The sequence below is a fragment of the Gavia stellata genome, chromosome 17 (genome assembly GCF_030936135.1).
Source record: "Gavia stellata isolate bGavSte3 chromosome 17, bGavSte3.hap2, whole genome shotgun sequence".
Classification (NCBI taxonomy): Eukaryota; Metazoa; Chordata; class Aves; order Gaviiformes; family Gaviidae; genus Gavia; species Gavia stellata.
This window is the reverse complement of record NC_082610.1, coordinates 8,915,143-8,941,870: the sequence shown is the minus strand read 5'-3', so window position 1 is coordinate 8,941,870 and position 26,728 is coordinate 8,915,143. Positions and strand designations below refer to the sequence as shown.

Genomic DNA, 26,728 nt, shown 5'->3' with positions numbered 1-26,728 from the left:
AGTTTTACCCGTCAGGTTAAACTTTTCCTTTGAATCCAGATCCAACACGTAACACAGTTGTTTCTAGACCTCCATAGTCTGGAGATTTTGGAAGGATTATACTTCACAGTACAAAAAATGAAGCATAAATGGCATCAGCTTCTGTCATTCATAGTGATTAATGGATCTACTTAAAGTCAGTAAGTAAATCTCTTGAAAGTTCAGTACCTCCTTGCTACATTTTGGCCCTTGCAGTTTTCTCCGAACTTCAAGAAAGCTGCTGCCAACAGGACCCACTCAAAGGGGAGAGGATTATGTGGGAGGGAGGGCATACATGCACAAACTTCTCAGGAGCTTGTATTATTATTATATACAGGAAAGGACACAGGTCCAGAAGAATACAGGATGGTCCGTACTCTACGATCTTAATATCTGGCTACTTAAAAAGTAGTTCTGAAGGCTCAGTAAATAGAAGGGGATATGGAGTAGCAGAAAGGTGAATCTCTCATAGATTTGGAAGCTAAAAAGATCCAAGGCATGTTCTGAGCCATAACTGCATTCAACTCTGGACATATTTTTAAGAACTGTGTATTATACACTTCTTCTAAATGTACAAAATTTGAGTGTACAAAGAAAGATGACACATGGGGAAAAGAGGAATCTTAAAAGAAAGTAACAGAAACCACTCCAGGAAATCATGTGCATTATCTCCCTTGAAACAGAAACAACTATGCAAGTGCTAATGGCTTTCTAGATGGGTAAACTGGCCTGAAAAAGGGCTCTTTTTCTAACTCTTAAAGCTTCACCTCAGAAACTTATATACGTCACTTAGCAAACATATACTTTTAAATACATCTGAGTTGAAGTTCTGGTTCTGCTTTATTGACACTAGTAAGACATTTTGAAACAATGAACAACAAGTACAGAAAATAACTATCCATGATGTTTAATTTTTCCCTGCTTGCAAGTAAAAACCCCAAAATATTGTCTCTGACCAACCTTGATTTTCTTTTACATGTAAAAAAAATAAATCAGGAATACACGAAGAAAAATAAGAAACACCCAGCCTAATCTCTTCAGCAGGAGGTTGTTTGCTGGCTGAAGGTTGGCAGGGTGTTTGTTTCACTCAGTGCTGCTCTTTGCAGCCGACAAGCTCTCGGGCTTCCACAGGACCTGTCGCCGTGCGGTAGGAGCATCTCTGCGCAGCGTGCCGTCAGGTGGATGACATGCCTGTTGCCATGGCTACCGTGGCGCGTGGGGAGAGGTGGCTGTCAGGGACCAATTTACTTCTCCAGACTGGCATTGCCAGTGAAGGCAAGCTCTGCCATAAATTTCAGCAGAGACTAAACACTGAGCACAAATAACCTAAATTTACACACAAGTGTTCTGTGCTGGTAACGTTTCTAAAACATACTGTTAGACACGAAAACATCCATTCCAACATTAACTTCCCCGCAAAAATGATTTCTAAGATACTCAGCTGGTAATAGTACACAGTCTTGTATTATACTCTTCGCAGGTCTCTAGCATCTATACTAATTAACTTCTACTGTAGTAACATTTCTATTGTACAACAATAAATGTAATTACCTATCAATTAAGCGTCGATGTATCTAATTTATTATTTTATTTCCATCAACTCCAAAGGACTCACATATTACTGAATATGACAAAGAATAATAGATAGGGCACTGCTCAAATTAGGAAAGGCTTTCAGCCTATGTTGTTACACTTAAAATGTTTTTGATTACCCACAGTATGATTTATGAAGAGTACAGAGATCTTTAAAGTTGGGCAAGCTGTTTTGACTTGTAAGTTGAAATAGCATTCTTATTTCTTTACTTGTGTTTCAATGCTCACTGCATAAAGATGCACACCATTTAATTAATTAAAAGATTCACTCCACTCCAGTTAAAACAACATCGAAAAAATCTGAAAGTTTAAGATTAAAAGTTCAGTCTCAAGACTCTTGAACACATTATTGCTAAAGCAGTAGTTTGAAAAAAAAAATACTGTAGGGGAAAATGTGTTTTGTTTAATTACATTATATTTGGCAATCCATTTATTAGCTAATTGCACAGAATATACATTTTACTAATGTTGGCTTACAGTTCTTTCTCGCATGGTCTGCATATCTGTAACGGGTAAAAACTCCAAATGCACATTAAAATACGAACCATACTCCATTTACTTTGCTTGTTTACTTTAGCAGTGCTTAGAAACAGCTTGTTCCTTGTTACTTTGTCCAAGACCTTCTCGTGCCACCCTTGAAAATTCAGAAAACAACATTAGTTACAGGATTATAGAAGAATACGAGGGTCTTCAGTACCTGGGGATCAGAGCCATCAAACCCTTCCTGGTAAATGATCCTCTGAATGGACTGAAGCAACCTTGTGTAAGCACTGTTCATATTACTGTTGGTAAGAAGAAATAGTTTAGTAACACATTTTAATACTCTTCTATATGTCTCTAACAGCTGTATTAAAAACAAATATAAGCAGATGCAGCTTTCAGTCTGAAAGTGTCATATAGAAAAAAGTGTCATAGAATAAAAACCCCAAACCTCTTTGAATAAAGTTGACATTATAAGCAGTTGTGATTGCTTCATGTTAACTAGTTCAGTGCTCAGACATTCAGTGAAAGCTAAAATCTCTAGGGATTAAGATAACTTAATTATGTCAGGCTCACTTACATTTACAAGATTAATGATTTAACGTATCAACTTAAAGTTGAAACCATTACAGCATAGTACTAATCTTCTGTAACTGACAAAGATCTACCCAATTGTTATTCCAAGTATACCTAATGAATGCCCTGATGAACAGAGTTGACTTTCTATTACTGCAAACTTTCATACATACAACTGCTACAACAATCAAAGCCAACAAAAAATGAAAGAGACATTTTCACAATAAAAAAGTTCATGCAGTTAATTTGTTTTATTTTTTTTAGTATTCTTTTTGGATACCGCACCAGAGCATAAGATACATTCTGCTATGCTACAGTTCCATTTTGTATCCATACACTACAGGTGTTGTTACTGCTTTATTTGCATGACAGTAGAATTGTGACGTAGAATTTATTTTATGTATTATTTAGAAAATATAACATAAAATAAAAAAAAAAGCAAACTGGTGGCTAAAAATGGATTTAAGCAGACCTAAAACAAAATGAAAGTTCAGCAAATCGTCTCATCAAAGTCCTAGAAGATCCAGTTCCTGCATGTCCAAAGTACTTCTTCAAATATCCACCCCAGCCATGCTCTCCAGTCCACAGGCTAACACATAAAAAGGACAGTAAGCCCTAATCTTTACTTCAAAAAAGCAACCCAGTTGTTCACTTTTAAGAGACATACTGTTTTCTTAAATACCATAGAGCATACTGGCTTGTGTGTCTGGACTTGATGTAGGTTCCTCAGTGCAAGTCAGAGTTTAAGCCCTTCTATCTTTTCTAGCTTTGGCATTTCCTTCTAGTCTCACTAATTACTGTCAAGGGTTGTGGATTAAAACCTTCTTGTGTACTTCTTGGGAAATATGACAGGTTATTTTGAAAATTTTGCCTCTAAAAATATTCTTACTTGCTCCAATAATTTTATATGTCTGGTCTGATAACAGCCCAGGTTGGAAGGGACCCTGAAAGATCACCTGGTCCAAACACTAATGAAACCATTCCCGTTACTTTAGTAAGAGCCAAAAATGCTATCCAAATGTATTTTACTAATGAATACCTAAATAAATCCAAATAAACCTACTTTCATACATTTGCACAGGAGAGAAGACAACTTTTCTGAGAAGCACTTAAGAGTTGCAAACATCTGTCTTTTACACCATTGCTTTAACTCAGAATTCTACATTTCCTTCAAGAAAACAGTATCAACTCAAACCCAATCCCCCAAAGATGTATTTAAGTTATAAGCATCTACAATCAAAAAAGTCACACAACCACAATAATTTTGAGTTTTGAAATACTCAGTGTCAGAAAACATTAAGAGATGACCCTTCTCAGATATAAACAAAAGGGAGAGTTTCCAAATTAAACTCTGTTTATTTGTTTTCAGATTTAGTGCCCTAGAAGGCTACGGCTTAAACTGGTGTACCTTAATAATTTAATACACTCTATGAAATTCACAGCTGAAAAGAACTGCCAATATATAATCTCAACATGACTTTTAATGTGTAAAGTCTGCCTTGCTATACAAAAAAGAGCATCTCAAACAGAAAAGAAAGACTAAATTTTCACTTATAAAGTCAATTACTTTCCTAGCGTTTAGTTGCAAAAGGAATGGCTGTTAAATGCTATACCTATACTGTCTTGCAGGTGTCAGTTTACAGGGTAGGTGGAGGGGAAGAGGGCTTTAGCCTCCACTCTAGCCAGAGTGTCTTCTCTCTCCATGTCTTCACATTATCGCAACACACACACAATCCTTGTTGCTTACACAGTGCTGCGATTTCTTCCCAGTTTTGCCAGAGCTGGAGAGAATCTGCAGCACTTCACAATAATCAGAAGCATTCGTGCATCCTTTTGGATATTCCTTTATCCTCCTTTATCCTTTTGGAAAAGAGAGAAACTGCTGCTCACCAACATTAGGAAGGAGTTTGCAACTATCCTGAGCCATAGCCGAGAACACAGTAAGTGTAGTACACAAAGATGTCTGTGTTTTTTGTCACCACAAACTAGCATTTTCAAGTTTGTGATCTATGACTTATTTTGCTTATGAGTATTATCATGCTACCTATAGGGACGCCAGAGAATACACTGCTATCACAATACTTGCCAATTCCTGATTTATTACTAACTTGCTTTTAAAAGTTAGTGGATAAAAGAATAACATACCTAAAGCATTAGCAGAATTAAAGGGTCCAAAATTAAAACAAACAAATAAAAGAGCTCTTCAATTAATCCATCAGAAAAAGATTTGTAGTAAAGAAAGAATTAAAGAAAATAATGTAATGCATATAGATTTTTTTTAAAATGTAAAAATAGGTGCTCTTCAACTTCTTGCTAAAATATTAATGGTTTACTTGAGTTTGAGCCATACTATGTAAATAAAGACATGAAAAATATTGTGGAAACACTTTTTATAAAAACAAGCTGCATTACCCTTCTGGCAACGTTTGTCATAATATTTAAGGAAGGAAAGAAGATATTTCTTATTTTCTAATTTCTAGTCTTTTTTTGGCTTTGCTACTAAACACCATTTAATTCTGATAATGAGTTTAAACAATTCCTTCTTTACTCTTTTTTTTGTTTAGCAATTTAGTAATGGATAAAGCAGGAGCTAGCAAGCAGGTATCCCGGTTACAATGAAGCCTCTGGCTTCTCTGTTGATAGTTTCTAAGCAGTTAACAAAGGTTAGGTTATCAAGGGTATGACAAATAGCCTTATTATGTATAAGGAGACCCCATTAGGCAAGACAGTCAAACCTGTTTTATCTAAATTTATCGGTAAATCTAGACTCTAGGTAAATTTATTCTTTTTCAAAAGCACATACATTCTTAAGGTAAAACTTATGAGTATTACTGAAAAACTACAGCTTAATTATTTTAGTTCCCTTGATTATCAAACTTTCTCTTTTGGTAATTGCAACTGAACAATGAGGATAGAAGTAGAGGGCTAGAAAGTAAGCCTTTTCTGTGATGCATAGAGTTATCACAGAGGATATTTCTGCCTTCCTGTTAAGTATCACCTTTAGCAACGCAACAAAAAGGACACCAGAATATCCTAGCAACAACAACTGGAAAACAGTTGCTGTCAGCCGCACAACCCTGTTAACCTGGTCCTAGCATTAGGGCCAGGGCATAACTGCCCTTCCCTAACATAAGAAATAATGAGATAAGAAAGAGAAGGTTTATGCCTTCTTTTGGTACCAAACACCCAGTCCCATTTACTACTTCCCTTAGCAGAACAGTCTTCCCAATCTGTTTTCAACTAATGTTTATCATGGGGCAGTGAACTTCTACCCATCTTGAGTGATTATCCAAAAGGAGACCCTGTAATCTAATTTAGCCATCAGGTACCGGAATCACAGAAAGGAGAGGAAACACAGTACTACTCATCTCCCTCCATCAAAAAGCAGTTACACGCACGCGTGCAAAAACACAAGAAAGAAAAGAAAGATTGATCCAAACTTTAAGGTGAACAAATGATGAATATAACCTCCAAATCTGACCTTTAATTGCAAAGTAAAAGGCCAGTCAATAACTTAGTTCTGTCTAATCAGTCAGAGAATCTCCTTTCTTTGCAAGTCCATAAAGAAGCCAAGTGCTTGTGTAGATAGGAAGAGAGGGACATATATATATAGATATACATGATTTCTAAAAAGGGCCAAGAGTTTCTGGCCCAAATCAAGCCTCTACATCTCTGATCCTGCAAGGGAAGCACTGTAATTATCTTGCAATAGACATTAGCTACCATTACAGAGACAGTTCACTCACTGAAGAATGGTTTAAATAAAATAGGTTTCTTAATGTGATGCTAGAGAATTAGAAGGTCCTTTTTACAAATACATGGTTCTTATGCCACAAACATTACGACAAAGGACCTTGCTTATTAATAGATGCAGCACAGTTTTTCCAAGGATTGTAAAATATATGTTCACTATACTCACTGTTTCTGTCAGGAGAGTGCAAGTTGTACAGGAAAATGTGGTACATTACTTTTCTTGTATACTTTCTGCTTTAACTACATAATCTGTTCTTTGTCATTACATCCCTGACTGTTGAAAGAAAAGGAGAGCAAAGGATTGTTCTTCCTGTTCCTCACCCCTTCCCAAAGAAAAGAAGGGTGGTAGAAGAGAGCTATTCAAAATTTCAAGGAGGAAAAAAGAAACAGAAGGCCTCCAAAGCTAGTGACCCTCTAACTGAAAAAGAAAGGGAAGTAAGGCTGGTCAACAAGGTGAATTCTAGGTGCATCTAACAAGTTACAGATTAAGTACATTCTTTGAGGAACATTAATTACATACAAAAGCAGCAGGTCTCTATGAGGAAAACAGAAAAAAAAACCCAACCCAAAAAGGACAACACTTAGGGAACACCTCGCTCACATCCGTACATATGATGACTTAATCAAAAAAGTGCAATAAAAAAAATATACTGAGCTTCTAAAATCTTTCTTTACAATTACTAGCTTGTCATTGCAGAATACAGAGCTTATGACCTCAACGTAGAATGTGTGCGTTCGGTTAGGTACACTTTCTACGATGACTGCATAATTTAAGGTGCCTCTTCAATGGCTGTAGTTACAGGACTATAACAATTTATTTCAGCCTGAACTTAAACCGTGCTGTTCTCTGCTACATTACAAATATTTAGAACGGATCATGCTAGCTAAAATAATGTGGAAACATTTTGAGAAGAGGGAAAAGTTTTTATTTTTTATTTTTTTTTCACTAATTCCTAATTTTTTGCAACTTCTGATACTATAAAGAGGTATTATCCATCAACAACAATACCATTTACTTACGGAAAAACTAGCAAAACTATCAATAGCAAAACTATCAGTTTCCACTTCCTCCTCAACCTCTGCATTAGTGACAAAAGCAAAACATTCTTAGATTAAAAAAAAAAAAAAAACAAAAAACAAACGCCACTGATTTTGGTCTGCACTCCTACGTGATTTAAGAGAAAATTTCATTCAGAAACGTCTTCACTGATACATATCTTGCAAAGTATACTCTTTAGAAAGTCATGAAATCTTTTGCAAACATCCCATAATAAGTAGCCTGTTAATGTAAATTATTTCAATAATGAACTACCCCCTTAAAACTGTCTCCTTATTTTTGAAGGATTTGTCAGCTTCCAGTGTTAACACATTTTCTGTCAATCTTTTGATAAATTAAATGGAAAAAAAATCACATTTTTGGTGATTTTCTGAATTTCAAGCAATTTTTATAACTTTTTTTTTAGTACCTTCCAGGCTATCAGGTACTGTCAGCCTAATAGATTACAGAGATTTCGCAATGCTATACAGGTAATTAGCATTATGCGACCATGTGGTTTTTTGGCTATGCATCTAAGACTGTAGTCGGAGAACCTTATGCTTAAGAAATTATACCCTCTAAGTGGAGACATGCTAACTAGCCATGTCCATGCTGCTAGTTCACTGTAACACAGAGTAAAAGAGGTTAGCTCAAGCTTTCAGTGGGACCTTCAGTCAATCAAAGATGAGACCTAACAGAAATTGTTGACTTCTATTGGAAGGGTTAACTGTGACTATCATATTACTTTCTTTCAAACCATTGTCTAGTTAATCAAGAGAACAGAAATGTTTACTATTCTATGATATACTGAAGTTAGCATTAGAAGCCAGAAGCATTGTATTGATTTTCCAAACAGTAATGCCAACAAAATAATATCCTTTCCCTCCCCCTTTTATAAACTTTTTTTAATGAAATCATCCTGACACGATTGTGAGCCTGTTTTCATTCCTTGAGAAAGGAATGCTTCCTTCAGAATTTCATGGAAATATTGATAAAAAATACAGTACAAGCCTGTTGGGTTTCTGTAAAAGTGTAAATGTTTTGAGAGCAGTGAAATAATTGGTAACATTCATACTTAGTATTGGATTTAATACACTGTGACTAATGTGTATTAAAGAATCACAGAAGACAGGGATGAAAAGGACCTCAAGAGGTCAGGTAGTCTATCTTCTTGCCCCAAGGCAAGATGAACTACATCTAAACCATCTCTGACAGATACTTACCTAACTTGTCCTTAGAAATTTTCAACGATGGAGATTCTACAATACTCCCAACCTGTGTCTGCAAGGCAACTTGTCCTCGTGCTAATCACTAGAAAAATACCTCCTTATTTCCAGCCTGCATTTCTACCGCTGCAGTTTACTGTAGCCCATTACTGCTTGTCCTACCTTCAGCAGACAACAGTTACTATCCTTTGTATGTCAATTTTTAATGTGCTTCAAGACTCTGCTTAGATTTATCTAAGAACTTCCATTCTTTCGTCACAGGCCATACATCCCAGTTCTAGATGAATATCCATCTTCATCTAGATGAATACCCATCTTCACAACCTCCTCTAACTGATCCAGAGTTTTCTTGAAGGACACTATCAAAAACTGGACAGCCTTGTTATGGCTGAGCAGAACAGAAGTACTCTGCATGTCTTCCACATTAAATTCCAGTTTATCACCTCCATGCTTTTTAAATTATGCTTTTCAGTAGCATTAATCACACAACACTGCTAATGTATTTTATGTTCAAGATACTTTACAACCCCAGATCTTCAGGAGACCTGCTACACTATTTTATTTGTTCAATTAATTATTCCTACTACTATGATATTTGGCATGTCTTCACTGAATTCCATATAGTTTATTCCAGATCACCGACCTAAATCTTCTTGAATTCTAATTCTATTAGCCAATCCGCATGCAATTATTTCCTCCACTTTTTTCCAAATTTGACATTATGACTGCAATAAAGACACCCATTGCTCAGGATACGTATCAAACCAAATTAGTACTAGATTATTACCAGACCGAACGCTGGGATAAAGCCTGGTACTTCACTTAGGTTCAGCTGTGACTCAGTGACAGCATATTTAGAAGACAAGGATTTAACAATCAACATGACAAAAAGAAAATTGTCAGACCAGTCTATGTTCTTCCTTTGACATCATAACAGACTTTATCCATGGAGAATATCACCTATTTTATTTCAGAGCCTTTGAATACCCATAAGCAAACAAAGGAAACACATACTGGATGAAACTACCCTAGAAGCTTAAAAATAGATTCTATTATTTGTTCTGGTATTTTTTTGAGCACTGATGTTAACCCAGAGATGTCTTCACCTTCTCCTCTCCTTAAAGACAGGCATTGCTTTGGCCTTTTTGACTTTGTGGAACTTTTGACAATCCTTTATGTTTTACCTATGAACTTCATTAGGTCCCAGCTTGAAAGCATATATGTATTTTCTAACCTGGTCTTTCCTTATGCAAATTCGGTAGTCCAGTTTGCTGATATTAACTGTGGTAGGTGCGCATCAATTTGGGGATCGGGGTAATGAGAGAAGCAGCTTTTCTCCACTTCCGTAGTTTTTTAAGAACTCCAGTTATACAACACTGATGAACAGAAGTTGAAATTCTAATTCAGTTTATTTTTTATATGTGTGTCAAAATTGAATGACTGTAATTATGGGAAGCTTAAATCTTAAATCTCTACAGAGAAATAATCTTTATTTCAGAGGCTGTAATTCTGAAAAATTCTTCTTCCCACCTTGTCTTAACCTTGACCTACTGCACCCTTTTTAATACAGGGAATCCAAAACCAGTGAGTGGTGTTTGTGCTCAGGAAAGACAATAATCAAAGTTAGAAGACAAATGACCTACTGTAAAGGAAGAAAGAGACGTACACATCTCTTCACAGTTCGCACACATTTCTGTCTGAGAGTTCACTACTATTCCCAATGTGTCCTTTATTCCCCCCGGTCCCTTATCACATTGCATTGTGGTCTAAGAAAACGATGTTTAGAATGGTGGTTGCCTGTTACCTTGGTACCTGCCTTTATTCCCAACAATACAATTCTTTAATTTCCTCAGGAGAGGCTTCTTGAAGGAGACCCATGTTGTGGGTGCAGGGAGAAGAAAAGTAGATAAGCCTTCCAAAATCCATCTTTATTTGATCATGTTCCTCACCTCATCACTCTGTGCTCTACCAATTTGCCAAGCAAGTTAACTAAATCTAATCTTCCCTTAGACTGAAACTAAAAATAAGACTAGAATTCATATGGTAAGAATGATGAACTTTTATCATGATAGCACATAAGGAAAATATCAGAGTTAAGCAAGGCTTATAAAATGAAATGCATAAAAGTTAAAGTCCGTTTCCTATACTATACATATAAGTTAATTTGATTTTAATGTGAAATGTACAAATACTTGACAGCCATACAGTTAGTGGAATTAAGCCCAGAGTCATGAGACATTCTAGTTAGCTAGAGAAAAGACAGAAAGGGAGTTAAATCACTCAATAACAATATAAGCACTTGCAAGCTATCTGTCAGATACTCTTGTGTCTATTCTCTATGGTCCTGCTACTAAAAAAAAAAATAAATTATACATAATATACAAATAAAGTTGCTTTAACTATTTACTTTAGAGACAATAAAATATAAGTTCGCTGCTTTCTCCTGAAAGTGTATTTTTTTTTTTACAACCTCACAAGAATCTACTTTACAAAACAGTGACATTTGATCATATAACACAGAAACAAATTACAAAGAAACTTGGCTTTTGCTTTTCTTCAGCTTTAAGAAAGGTGCTTCACACTGTGCTTCTTTCATAAATCTCAGGTTTTTTATTTGAGTGTAATGTAATGAAAATCAATCACAATAAATCATACCATATTACTATTTCCAGGAGTTGGCCCTATACACTGGGATCTATAAAAGTAGATATTATATAAATTAAGTGACTGTGCTGAACAAAGAGATTGCTAGCCCATATTTGATGTTTGACTTGACTTGAAATGTCTCCGAGAAAGATACAATGGACGTGTGTGCTACAGGCTAATATGAGCCTTCGCTACTGTCACTCATTTTCTCTTGGTCTTCCTTAGTTCATTACTGATAGACATAAACTATAATAAGTTATTCATTCAGAGAAGAGTTTATGATTTTCTCTGGAATTAGGGGTATTGTGTAAGACATAATTAGTGATTGTAATTCTATTCACAGTATTTTGTATTTTCCTTAGGTGAAGCTGTAGGATGTAAGAAGTAAAAGTCACATAATAAACTAATTTGATATAGCATTCTAAGCTATGTAGGTCAAGGATAGACTGTCTTCTTAGCCCTAAAAACTGTATGTATATCTTCCTAAGACTGATAGCCACCTGACACACACATCTCCAAAAGCTGATGAGGCATGGTGCTCAGGGAGTAGTTCACAGACAGATAGTAATAGTTTTCCCCAGTCCCCACACTCAGCTGTCAGTAGGGCTGGACCGAACATGCAGCTGTGTCCTAGGCTGTCCTAGTAATGTCTGCCTTAATTGTCCCTGCCAGCTTGCTTTCTCCCACAGCTGAGGAGTCAGTATACTGAGCTGTCTCTGTGCTTTGCTGCCAGTTATGGCATGTAGCACTGACATGAGAACCACAGCTGAACTGCTTGTGAGCCATGCATGGCTACAAGATATTTCACAACAAGCGTAGATGCAAAAATATCCTTTACTACTAATATGCAGACAAAATTTGAACACACAACAGAAGCATGTGGAATTACAACTTACCATGTTTTCATTTTTGGCTGTAAAGACAATTCTTCAGGAAGGTAAAAACTGTGCCATTTTATGGACTGAAACAGTTCTGGAGACATTGTTTTAGAAACATCATAATAATGGCCAAACTTTGTAGATGTTGTTGGGCTGGCCTGTGGAAACAACAATACTTATTGTAATAACCTATTAAATTATTATCTGTCAAAAGAAAATAATTAACTAGCAATACACTTGAAAGAAACCTCTAGGTTTTTTTCCCATTCAGCTTAAGTATAAGCTTCAAGTAGAACACCACCATAGTATCTACTACTAAGTTCTGGTTCCCCTGTTGACATTCTATAACGTGAATTTTTCACACAGAATTCAACCCTTACTGTTCCAAGTTGCATCACCAAAGTGCAGCCAGATACTTAAAAGAATGTATTTTTGCACAGGTTCTAGACATATGATCACAAATTTCAAAAGGCCAGATATGTGAAATGTGCAGACCATGATGTGTTCCACCTATCTGATTTTTCAGTATCTGGAAATTACACGGCGCTACAGAAACATTTTCAGTTGACTTTGAAAATGTTTCACTTAGTTTATTTATGATCAGTAAGAAAAAATACCATTGCATATATATGATTTTAATAGAAAATTGTAAAAAAGAGGAAATAGTTAAAAACTACTTTTAATTTCTTGAATTTTGAATAAATAGCAGGTTGAGCATTACACTTTTTTTATTAGCTCTCAATTTTGGGTATATAAAACATCATAAAGCCCCCAAATTTAATATACACCATAGCAGGAGTTACACATTTTGAATATGTTTTGCTAGTAAATAAACAGAGGAAATGAATGCATATTTTTGTTCCACATTAACAGAGTTCAGCAAGCAACCTGCAACATTATTTGAATTACACATGTAATGTTAAAAACCCCCTAGATTGTTATAAGATGCAGTATTCAAGTATGTAGTAGCTGTCTGCTACAGGAATTGAACAGTTTTTGCTCTTCATGTAACAATCCATTTTCTTCATCTTTTCTGCCCTTCCCATTAAAAAAAAAAGTTATCCTGGAAAGAACAGTCAAGCAGAGTAAACCTCTGAGGCAAGTTAGTTTCTTCCAGGGAAGGAAAACACTTGGTACAAATGTAAACCACTATATAGTGTTTTTTAATGTACCCACTGTAAAGGAGTAACAGATTACCACAGCAATATTAAAACTGATCTTTAGATTATGGCACAACCACCACTGTGCTCCTGATCAGATTATCTCTCATCAACTGTTCTAACTCTTCTGAGGAAAAAGAAAGGTTAGTTAGAATAACCAAACAAGTTTCATAGTACAAGTATCAATCAAAATCACAATATTTCTAAATAGTAAGATGCCTGGACCCAGAGAGGTGCTGGATCCTAGACGTTTAATGGCAACTTTGCAGGTCAAAAGAAAGATCACCTATTAGTTTATTCTGAGGACAACTACCCTAAGCCTGGACTGCATCTGAAGTGTGCATTGTACAATGCAGGAATGTGCAAAAATATTTTTAAGTAATTTTTCTATCTCCCAACTCCAAGACTTACTGCTAATCTGAATCCCCTATAAGAGCGAAGAGCTACCTCACATATTAAATGACATAGTATTAAAATGAAATAGCTCAACGGTTGTGAAAGAGAACAGGTGAGACAGAAAAGGTAAGAGCTGAAAGTAAGAGAGATGTTGAAGATATATTCACACTGCAGAACAGAATGCCTTTTAAAGGTCGTTCTGAAGAGAAGTTTGGATTGGTAGGTAAAATGAAATGCTATTTTGTTTGTATTTAAAAGCATGGAATTACTTTTGAAAAGCGACCAGAAATGTCCCCAAAGTTTCTCGGTAGGTTCTGTAACAACTTAGAACATTCTATAAAAGGATTTTTCTTTCAAGCAGGCCAAGATATACATTTTATCCGCTATCTGGAACTTGAGCAGGGTTGTGTCTGTATGCAATGAAAATTCTTTGGAACAACGTCTGCTCCAATTTCAACATCTGCTATTCTTGCTATATACAGGAATGACAACAGATATACTGAATTATTACAATAATGGGATCCCAATAATTTTTTGTATGTTGAGCAACAAATTATTTAGTTCCAACTCCAATTATTACAGAAAGCTTGTGGTTTTCATAAAGCTTGGTCTTGCTAATAAAATAAGTACTATAACAGTAAAAAGAAAGCATACAGACATGCCAGACACGGGCACGTATTTATAGTTAGCTTTCTGAAATCAATCATGCTATGTATTTCCACAATTTTATTTCATGCTTCAGCTTACCAAAAATATATTAAACTGTTAAGATTAATTAGAATAATTTGATTTAGAGTAAATATTTTGAAATTTGATTAATGGATGTTAGGCCTGGTCAGTTATCAGAGAATATAAATAACAAAAATACAACATCTTTCCTACAAAAAACAATAGAATAACCAAACTAAACCCAAACTTTTCATTAAAACAAATAATTAATTTTTGATTTAAAAACCCCCACAAAATTGCTCATGTATATCAAGTCCTAAAAGGCAGATCAGTTTTACTCAAAAAAAGATAGAAAAACATATTCTCTAAGTCAGTGTTCCAATTCATTTATCAGCACCTGATTTTTAAAGAAGGAAGTCCAGCAAAACATAACAGTCTATCAAAATCTAAGTATTTTTAATGTAAAAATGTAACTTTATTTAAAATGAGGATTCTGAAAGCAATTTAAACAGGGGCTGTTCTTTGGCCTATAATCTATTCTTTATCCGGATTACAGATCAGAATGTTTTTACTGCAATCTCTGCCAGAGCTCATCTTTTTATTGTGTACTTCCAAGCCCCCTTAATGTTTTAGAAAGGCCTTGACTAACTGAACTTTGATCTGATGTCTTCATTGAGAAAAGCTCCAGGTTGCCCATTTCGGATGCAAATCCTTACTGAGGCCCAATAGAGTTTAGTAAAGACAGCAAAAAAGAAGAAACAAGAAGTTTCCAGGATCCTCTTTGAGAATCCTGAGGCACATTGGTGTCCTTAATCCACCCTGCTGCATGGATTAAGGTAGGTGATAACCTCTCTTGATTCAAAAGAATAAGCACAGTGCCTACAAACTGGGTGGAGACTAGGATTTGGCTATAATAAAACACCATGCAATAAAAGCTCGGTCTATGTCAGAAGCCTGTGAATAGGCCTCAATGTACTGCATTCCCAGGCTTAGCAGGGAAGCTTGCAAAAAGCCTACCTGAATCAAGTAAGCATGAATAATCTGCCTTAGCAGAATGACCATGGAGAGTGCAAAGCAGAGACTCTCCATTCCTCTTAAGTTTGATCTGATAAATTTATTAGTGGATTGGAGGCTCAAGCCTGTTGTTTCCTGGATGCCTATTTTGCACAAGGAGAAATACACTAAATTGTCAGTGAGCAGAGTGTGCTTTTATGCTACCGTCTGCTCTTAATGTTTGTAATTGCAATACTAATGTGCTAGAAATCTCAGATTTAGGATGAATCAAGGCAGAAAATTGATTTCATGCTGTGACAGTTTATATATTGCCCCAAGAACATAAGCAGTTCATTCAAAAAAAAAAAACCAAACCCACACTGTCTTGCATTGCAAAATAGGCTATCCAAATACTCAAAAGTTTAAATGAAATTAACGTCTGATACAGATGAAAGTAACAAACTGGCAAAGGCATATCAAGCACAACACAACCTGTTACTCTGACAGGTTTCTTATAAATCTTCTGTCTTTTTCTGATGTACAAGGTATATGCAATATGTAAAGAGAAACTGATAGTTATAAAGAGTACTAATATAAATACCATTCATAAGAAGAAAAATGAGTTATGTAGCTAGTTTATATGAGGTCTAATAAGCGGGAAGGGAATATCTGAACTATTAATGAAAATCAGATTTCTCCTCTATGGAGTATATTCACCAATCAAATTAATTTTGCACAGCACCAAAATTTTATGATAGCTGCACTGTAAAATATTGAAAAATATAAATTTCAAAACTAATTAGAATATCCTGAGGAATTTTAGGTATAGATAGCTTAAGAAATATACTTTTATTTCCAAGTTTTTATTTTTTTTAATAAATTTAACATATACATAAAAATATTGTACCTCAACTATTCAGAATGATCAGCATCCAATTCAGAAAGTGACAATGATAACAAGGGAAACGCCCCACAGAAGACTGACCATTTTATTCTGTCTTGCATAATCAAATTTCAGTAATCGAGGACAAGTACATTATGTATTGTGGAGAAACATTACATTAGTGGAAGAAGTGATTACTTCTATGAAGTTACAGAAGGTGAGTGCACACCTAACTGGATTATTTGTATGTTTTTCTATTTCATTAGAACATCAGAACACTATTTGTTAACAACATGCAACTGTTTCCATATCAATGTACGAGGAATTCTGCTAGATTTTAAAAAAGACAGATTATTTTGGGGATGGTTCAGAGTGGCACAGCAAGCTCCACAATAATAAAATTGATGAGATTATATGATTACCCTGGAGGCTGTTTGATTTGGCATGTCACCATATATAAGTCTTTTCTGACACAACTATATAGCCATGTCTGTGCAATTTCACAGAAAACCAAACATGCCAAGCCTTGTAAGATCATTTTGTCACATTCCAATTATGTTTTTTAAGAATACGACTGAACTTACCAGGCAGTTATGACTACATCTAAAACAGAATTTATAAATGTAGGCTAAAATGTATAGACAAAATGAGTTTTTTGTTCTGGATAGTCAATAATGCTGTAATTTTATTAAACGTTGATTGTGCCACTGGATTAAATAAAAAAGTCACCAGCCACAGGAGATACATTATTGACAAAACACTAGCAACTGTAAACTTTTAAAGACTGACCACTGGGCTTGTTTCTTATATTCTCCCTGCACATTGATTACTTTCTAGTGACAGTGAAGCTGATATAATCTCAAATGCTTACTTTAGTTGTTATGCACATGGATAAGCAGGTCAGCAGCTTGCTTCGACACAGTATTTCACTACAGACATCTAGTAAGCACGTTGATTAAACCTACTTAAATAATTTGTGTACAATTAAATTTGGGCAAGTTTGTAAGTGACCAAATTATTCAAACTTTCATAAAAAGCTGTCTCAATTTAACAATACTAATTGAAAAAAACTTTACTGTTTTTTACTTTTACGTTATTATTGTCTGTATTACGTTTTACAGTTCCTGAAAACTCAAATTCCCTTTCTCTCTGTATCTCTAGTAATAAAAAATAAGGTGGCGTATGATAATCTACTCTCAGAAGGCAATCCTGTAACACTGTCCATTAGCAGTTCTGTTGCCTAGATTTTCCAGAAAAGCATTTGCTCTGCAAATTCATTTTGACCACAAGAGAAAAGAAGTATGGAATAGCGATTACCTCCATTTTTGGTAAATTTTGGTAGCGCCAGGCTATTTTCATAGAATCCTGAAAATCTTCAGTCTTAACAGCTGCTGTTTCTTCTCCCAATTCACTTCTGTAGATATCATCAAGCAAAGGGGCTGGAAGTTCCTACAGGTGGAGAGCGAAAGAATGTCAGTTATCTACAGTAGAAACGGCAGTTCAGATTTTTATCCACTGCCGCCCCCCCCCCCCCCCGCCATGAGCTAATACAGTTATCCTAACATAATGGACAGCTGTAAAATCTGTAACAAAACTTGATTAAAATAACTGTTCTGAAACACTGGGTCCTACTAATAATACTGAGCGTGAAAAACCCATGTAATTATTTTGGGAAAAATTAATTGTACAAATAGAAGAGAATGCAGAATGGAAATATCACATTGGATACTCTACACAAAAAACACATCTTGAGCAGATGTGTTCATTTTTTTTTTAATCTAATAGTTGATCTCCTAAACTATTCTATTTCTGAGAATAGGTAAGTGAACTTAAGCCTATTTTATAAGATCACTTTTCTTTGTTAGCTTCTGTAAATCTTTCAAGAAGTATTTAACAGACCATAATAGCCTACAGACACAGGTTGAAAACAACTGTAAAAGGATGGTTTGAATTTTCTCTTCTGCTAACCATTAGGCATGACATTTACTAATGATGGATACCTCATGAACACAAACAGTAAAAGGAGTAAAAGGAAGGGGCAAATATTTAATCCTGGAATTTTTATAAGTTTCTAATGCAATCATTTCTGGTTCAAAAAAAAAAACCAAACAAGAAAGCCTTGAACACAGGTGGATTTAGATGTCCTATGAGGACAGAAGTGCAGCTTTGACTTAGACCTAGATTAGGAACAATGTTTTACGACAAACTTTCTGCTTTCTACATTTGTTGCATTGCTGAAAAAGTAAACAGCACTGGGTGGATATCAAGCACAGCATTCAGAATTTATGCATTGGGCTTCTACACCTACTAGAGGAATGAAGTGTAACCAAGTTTTCTGACCCAACTTTATCACCCATCTGTGTAAGCTGGAGGGCACAGAAACTCTTTACCTGCTTAAAATAGATCAAGACTTATTTGAAAACTAAGTTTTCATTAAGCAAAGACTCTTGAGAAAGAACTGAGATGTGGTCTCAAGAGTTAAATATATATAGAGCTAGCCAGTATCTCTGTTACAAGATATTAGGTATGAAGACATAAAAAAAACAAATTCAAAAACTTCAGAAGAATCTTGATCGACGTATGGGATACACATGAAACACTGAACATAGGCAGAGCTGATACTGACCATAAACATCTAAATGACATTCATGGCTTTAAGTAGGCAGATGTGGTACAAACAGACACACATAAAAAGAAGACAACAAGACAAGTTTAAATGAATCCATTTTGGGTTTAATACTGAATTAGTGTAATACTAAAGAATACAGGAGAGAAAACCTGTATATAGTTCAATATGTAATCTTACGAACAACATGCGTTTTTTTTCCTTTCTTTAGTGTAAATTAACATAGCTACAATTATTGACAAAATTGAGAACAATGTTTCTAATTTCAGGACAATTGTTTCTGTCTCTCTTTCAGTGGTTGGTCAGAACACCCTCCGAGATAAAAGGTGATGGAAGCTATGAAAACTGTTATGTAGTTACTTCAATAAAGTTGCAGAAATAGAACAACTGTACCTATGTGTTTCAGCAGCTAGGCAGAAGATGCAAGCCACACCTTCCAGCAAATAATTTTATTTTATTTACTTTCTTTTTGTAAGACTGGTAAAGGCTTTTCATGAGAATAGTTATGTACAGAGTTAAATTTTCATATTTCTTACAGCTTGTTTAAAAGATACACTTGTATACAATAAACTCATATTACTAAGGTTGTAAAAATTAAGCTTTATGGGTAGGAAAGCTACACAAAGATTATAATTTTAAGTTAGTATTTACAGCTTTCATTAAATTTACAGATTTATAACAGGTTTCAGTAAAAAAAGAGATTTACTTTTGTCAAAGTTTCCTTGTATCTACCCAGAAAGCAAGCAGTGAAACTTTCAAACAAAGACAAAGATTTCTGACAGATAGGAGCAAATGAAAACAGAACACTGCACTGAAATGTTCTGACAAAGTATAAACACAAACATGAGCTGACAAGCACGCCAATGCATTTCACATATATGCAGATACAAATTATTTGCATTTACTAAGAGCATTATATAAAAGTTTTTTCTTAAAAAGAAAGATGTTATTTTGAATTTCTCATTTTATAACTCAGATATCCACAACAAAGAGTTAATTAATCTTATTTTCTAATTAAGGTGCTATTTTGAAAACAAATTACTGAGCAGTTAAACTATTATGCAGATTTAATTTCCTAATACAGTTATTCATAGATTTAAGCTGGCTAAGGTAAAAAGGTCTTTTTTTTTCAGTGAAGAGCTGCTGATACATGATCATCTCAAAATATTGCTCAGTTAGAGTAATTAAAAAAATAAATAAAATCCACAGATAAATAAAATTCACCAAGATCAACTAGCTTCCAGGTACTACCTGCAACTTTTTATAGTGGGGGGTAACCTCTGTTTTTCTGAAAACAAGTGCCAGCCACAGTTTGGAAGAGATCATGAAATTCTGCCTAAGCATTTCATCAGACTCCATAACCTTGCCCCTGTTTCAGATATGACAAGTTGCTACCTCATCCTGCTGTAGTATCACTGGGCAGCTATCACATCATCCACAAAGCTGAAATCCAGGAAATGGCATATTTTACCCTTCACCTTTACTGTAAGTAAAGAGAAAACCAACACCAATATTTTCTTCCATCTATTTAATATTTTCCTCCTCTAGAATCACTGCAAATGTCTGTAACTTGTACTACTGGTTCATTGTTATTATATAATCATTGGTAAAGACAAATTTGAGACAGGGACATTTAGCTATATACATTTGCTTTTATATAATCACACATAATGTATGTTTTACACAAACACCATATTTTACAGAGGTCAAGACAATAAGGGGTGAGAGTTTCTCCAAGTATTACCAATAAAGTACAAGCTACTCCAATACCCTCACGTTACACTGAAAAAAGTTCCTGCCTTGCAGTCAAACACAGAACAAAACCTTCTTACATGGCACTATATGGAAGGGAGACATTACAAACACTAGCTGTTGACACCTGAGAAGCTCAGTCCAAAACAATCAAAGACAGACACACTATCAGTGCAACACAATTAGGCACTGTGGTATGCCTTAACTGTTGCTAAGAATGAAGCAGATTAAAAGATCAAGGAAAAATGGTTTCACCTGAAGCTGATAAAGATTTTGACTGCCAGAGATGAAAACCTATCTAAGTATCCATCTGAAATAGCCTTTTTTGCCAATATAGTTTACTTTTAAATTCTCACAGAAGGAACCAGGAGCACTTGGAGAACTCTCTCTTACCAAGAGCAACTCTTATTTCCTCAGCTGCTTTTCCAAAATGCATTTACCTAATACGTATCATGCTTAGCTGAAGAATATGTTTCTTAGATCTACCATGTTCTTGTCCCTATGCAATAAACATGTTCACATGACGCACTGAGACTTAAGATATTTTATAGACTTAAGACACGTTTTAGATAAAGATTAATGAACAGAACTAATAAAGATCGTTTACTTCCAGATTTGCATCCCAACTTTATCACTATTACCCCAGGTTCTGCTTACCCTTGTTTCCCTCCCATGTACAATAAACTATGAAAGAGAGGCAGAACAAGCAGTTGCTGTTTGAAGGTTATGTCTACGTTGACTCGAAGCCAACATGCATGCATTCATTAGCCTGGTAAAAGACTAAACAGAATATATAGGTGATCACTAATGTTGTTTTTCCTTAGAATGTACTGATTCATATATCCCAGTCCACAATTCTCAAAAAACTTTTGACTAGATCTTTGTATCATTTGGAAAGTGAGAGAGCTTAAAATTGGTTAGTAGGCCTGGGACTGGGGAGAATTACAGACACAGAACACAGTTTTATATAACTGCTTTATGGGCAATATTGAAAATATTGAAATTGAAATGATCCAAACATTTCTTTTTATCTTCATAACCTCCTTCTATCTTCATGATAACTAGAACTGGAATAAAAGGCTTTCCTCTCTTCTGACACTGCAAATTAACTGTTCTTCTTTGTTTCAAGGAAATAGCTCTTTCCAAACCTAACCATGCCTGAGTGAAACAGAGCACTTAAGAGAGAAAAAGTCTCCAGTTGTCATAACATAGGTATATTCTCAAAGATAAAGGCTGGCTCGTTGGATATATACTTCACAACACTTCAGTGTCATGAACAGTTTCATTACTGTCCAAGAATTGCAAAGCATTCGTCAGTTCTCAGATTGTTCTTAAAAATACAAGGAAAAATAAAGAGTTAAGGAAAGGATGAAGCAGACCAGGAGCCAAACTAGCCACAGAACACAGGCTTCTTCTGGCACAGTTATACAAAAACTGAACTGAAAACTATACAGCAGAACACACACGGGGAGCAGTGGAGAGCATGGTTTCCATGAGTGACATTTACAGACGGCTAAGCCTGAGCTTTTCCTCAAAATATCTGTGTGTGTGAGATTCAAGAGCAGGACTTTAGCACAACTCCCTTCCTCCTAGATTCATTACAAATTGAGAAACAAAGACACTAGTTTCCAGCAGTCTTACTAAATCATTAGTTATGATTGAGAACTGTACTTCTCTATCATATATAGAAAGCACTTAAATTCTGCTGAAATTATCAGAATTTTAAAAAGTATTTGGGATTCTGAGCCTATTTAGGATTAAATAAATTTATAGTCTTAGAATCAAAATCAGAATTTCAGAAGAATAGAAGATTATTAAAATGTTTAGAAGTTACTTCCAAAATTTCATCCAGAATTTGGAAATAAAAGTGTTTGTTATTTAAATGAAAGACTAAGAAAAGGAGAGTTGATTTATCAGACCGTAATATCTCTATTTAATGTATTTTTGCTTAAAAATATCTCAGCTCCCACATCATAAAGCTTTGAAAAGCTTTGGGACTGACAATTTTGTGGCATCAGTGTGTCAGTTCCTGAGAACTGTTACATTCTCCCAGGCTAAAAAAAGACAAATCTCTCATAAGGTATATAAAAAAACAAAGCATATAGCAGTGCATTAGTTAAAATAAAAAAAAAAAAAAAAAGAAGATATACAGCATTTCTTGGGGTCAACTAAAATACAAGACTTTGCTATGCAGCATGAATACACAAGAAGGCAGACAAGTGCTAAAGTTATTAAGTGTGGTTTGGTTGGGGCATTCATCTGTGTCTAGAGTGAGATGGAGTAGGAAGTGAAAAAGAGAGAAGCAAGTTTGTTGCTATGTTTTAAAATAAAAAATAAATTTTGGGAAAAAAAAAGGTTTTCTAAAGCACTAATACCAAATGACAATGCAATTAAAATAGTTTTATGTCTTACAAACCAAGCTTATAAAGGTTTTATTGCAAACATGAAATAAATTATTTCATTAATAAATCTTTTATCTTTGTAATAAAAGGACGTACAACCCGTATCTGCTAGCAATCCAGGTCCTTCTGTGTTCGCTGCCACATTACTTTGCTTGCCTTGTTTTGGCAGATGCACAAACCAAAATCAGATTCTAACAGTTTGACCTCTCTCACTTCTTACGTTCTCTAGGGGATAATAAAATCTAAGATACAATCCCACAGCAGTTAATGAAGCTTAACCTCACACCCTCTTAATTACCAATGCATTACAGCAACTATAGGCATCATACTCCTCTCTAAGCTATTTTACAATGCTAAAGAAGTACTACTGTGCTATTATTTAGCAACATAATCCAAGCTGTATGTGAAATCCCTCTTATATAAAATCCTTCGATCCTTACGGGTTTCAATAACTGTATAATTAATAGTACTTAAGAATTTAAAACATTATCTATTTATGTATCAATAAATATGTTGTTCACATGGTTTTATACAACTCTTGCAATGCAGTATCATCACAGGTATGATTAAAGAAACGTGAAATAAAAAAATATTAAAGGGAGTACAACTCACTGTTGATCTCTAATTGCAATATTTAAATAGTTTAAACTCACATGAATTTAAGACTCTTTTTCATTATGTTAATTTTTAGTATTTAAAGGATACCAGATGGTAAGTCAGGAAGGGTAAATATTTTCTTTTCAATAATGTATAATATAAATGTCAGTTTAAAGGGCCCTACTCCCAAAAGGGGGGAGGATTCTATTTTGATTGTAAACACTTGTGAAGACAAGGTCTATTGTTAAAGAACACAAATGACTGGATATAGAATTTTTCTTCTTTCAGTGGCCCTTGTACAACAATTTATTTCCATCTCCAGGTAAGGCTGTTCTACAGAAATTTTTCTTTGACATTCAAAAGGACCAAATGGATGTCAACCCAGGATAAACAAGAATTGTGTGAAGAGAAAAGGGAAGTAATACTCCTCTAGTTTATGAAATTAAAAGGGTTAATTGAAAGTACTATAAGGGGTACTTTTTTTTAAACCCATGAGAATATATTCTCTACTTCACATACAAAGAAGTAAACCCTACAGTCAAGTCATAGAACTCTTTGCTATAACTTCCTTGCACTATGGCTCCATTTCACAACATTGAAACCCAGGAATGCGTATGAGAAGATAAGATGATTTTTTTTTTTTTTAATTTCATCTTTTTCTGAATCCATTCATGACGCTTAAGTAGGTAAAAGACAAATACAACAAAAAAGAGGATGTCATACTAAAAAAAGTAACGTGAAGAAATGAAATAAAAACGACAGTGCCCTTGTCCAAAATTCTGTAAACTATGCTGGAGTGTATAATGCACTGGCCTAAACAGATTTAATAATAACAACATTATTCATGACCACCTTTAGAGATGAGCACTGTAAGCAATAGTTCACTAATTGAACAAGTCAATTCTACAAAGTTACCAACTAGATTTGTAAAATAGTTATTTGTAAACACTGAAGCCTAAACATCTGGTTTTTTTAAGCTACTACTTTTATGATACATTTAACAGGCTAAGCAAGATCCGTGTTTAAAAATAAACATAACTTCATCACTAAGGTCATGAAAGAAAATACCCTAATAAACAGCCAAGGATCGTTAGATAGGAAACCAGAAATTTAAGCCAAACATTTATTTCCTCTGGTTCTGGAAAATCTTTTTAATAGATTGGTCTGAACTTCTGACAAAGACTAAGTCTTATACTTTAGAGAGTTCCCAGTGTGGCTACTGCTTAAAAGGATTTCATTCTTATTAAACAGAAGAGATTATTTTTTTCTAGCATCCTCTTTCACACCCATACAACTTCTCTATCAAGTTTATAACACAAGTTTTGTAGTGCAGAAAATTATATTACAATATAATTAAAATATTTGCATTTTAATACATAAAAATGTAAAATAGATATTCCATTTACCCAACATGCAAGCAATAAAAGTAAACAGATGAGCAAGAGCTATGTAATAAAGAAATTAGATTTTTCAAATGAACTTTCAAACTCTTAAGACAGTCGCCAGGGTTAGCTTCATCCCTAGTCCTTGTGCCACAAGGTTTTCTTAACTTCAGAAAGAGAGATAAAAGGTGGTAGGAAAGTTCACTAGTGCTGTAACTGTAATTGGATTTCTGTGTATTAAATGATAACATTTAGCAGAACGCAGCAGCTGAATCACTGTAACAAGCTCATGTATTTTGAAAATACAACTGGAAAAAAAGGATAATAGGAATGTAGCCCTGCTTGCATATATATTTTTACCTTTCAAGCTGTTATGCTTTTAATTTCTTTACATACCATCTAAAAATGTCAGATGACAGAAAAAATACCTCTTGCATTCATATGCAGCTTCTTTCACAACACCAGATAGTTAGAATAGCGTTCTTTGAAAATGGAAACTTGGAAAGCCCTGGTCACCAGCCTGATCGTTTCTCCCAGGTTTGCGTTCTTCCTTTTGACAAAACAATGTTTCAGAGTCATATCTACGAGGGAAAAATGTAAGCATCATGGTTGAATGTACTTTGCTGGTATAAAAAAGTCCGTGTAAACCACTATGCTTTCTTTCAAGAGGTTGTTTGCATACACAGTAACACAACACTGAAGCTCAGTGGGTTGTTTATTGTTGTTGTTTTTTTAAATGACCTTGAAAATAACAAAAGTACATTTTTCTAGATTCTTTCTGCATTTATCTTTTCAGTGGGAAAAGAGTACGTGTGTACTTTCTGTTCTTCAGGTCTGCTCAGTATAACCAGCTTGTTGGAGGTGGAATTTTTTCAGTCTCTTCCAAATGACATACTTAAGCAAAATGCCATACTTAAAATATATTTTCACTTTTGTTTTAGAGATCTTTTCAGCTTGGTAAGAATTTTTAAAAAACTTGGTTTTTTTGATCTTGTCTCTGTTGTGTTTTTAATAAACCACTATACTTGTCTGCATACACCTCCCAGCTTCCTCACCAAGTGACGCTGCATTTTTCCCTTTCACTGTGGTACCCCACACCACTAGCGTGGTTTCTCCTGATTAACTTGACTTCAGAATACGTCCAGGAAACACAGTGAAGCTGTGTATCTGACATGGGCACACTATGGGCTTTACTACTCAAGAGAATCTTCCGTGTAGCTCTCAAGAGGGCAAACGGTTTGCCCATTGTTCATTTTCAAACTTAGAAGTACAATGACACCGGATGTACAAGGTAAATACTGCTTCATGCCTTAGTATGGTAAGCTTCAAAGGACTTGATTGGGGGTAGAATTCTGGGGAATGCATTTCCTTCTAAGAAGGCTATCCTCTATAGCAGAGGTAGGAAAAGCATCTCCACCATAAGCAGCAGGCTCATAGACCATGTCAAAATACATTTTTCTTCTTGAAGGATGTGCTGTTTATTCTCTGTTCTTGTAAGAGAACCTCCAAAAGGAAATCTCAACAGAGTCCAGAAGTATCCCGAAATAAAATTCCAGCTTGAAAACAGAAACTCCACAACAATGCAGTAATCACACAAAGTGTTCAACTTTTCCACAGGAGATGAACAGATGCAGCTCTAGAAAGCAGTTCTGGACCTCCCAC

At 34.9% G+C, this 26,728-nt stretch overlaps 1 protein-coding gene across 1 annotated transcript in view; it reads right to left on the bottom strand.

The window, feature by feature from the left end:
* ELP4 (elongator acetyltransferase complex subunit 4) overlaps window positions 1-26,728 on the bottom strand; it is a 151,497-nt gene that overhangs the window by 103,908 nt on the left and 20,861 nt on the right. Inside the window, exons 4-6 of the mRNA XM_059825963.1 lie at window positions 17,625-17,756; window positions 12,225-12,364; window positions 2,309-2,393 (exon numbers count right to left, since the gene is read on the bottom strand). Of these exons, the coding sequence (XP_059681946.1) occupies window positions 2,309-2,393; window positions 12,225-12,364; window positions 17,625-17,756 (357 nt within the window). The remainder of the gene's footprint in view (window positions 1-2,308; window positions 2,394-12,224; window positions 12,365-17,624; window positions 17,757-26,728) is intronic.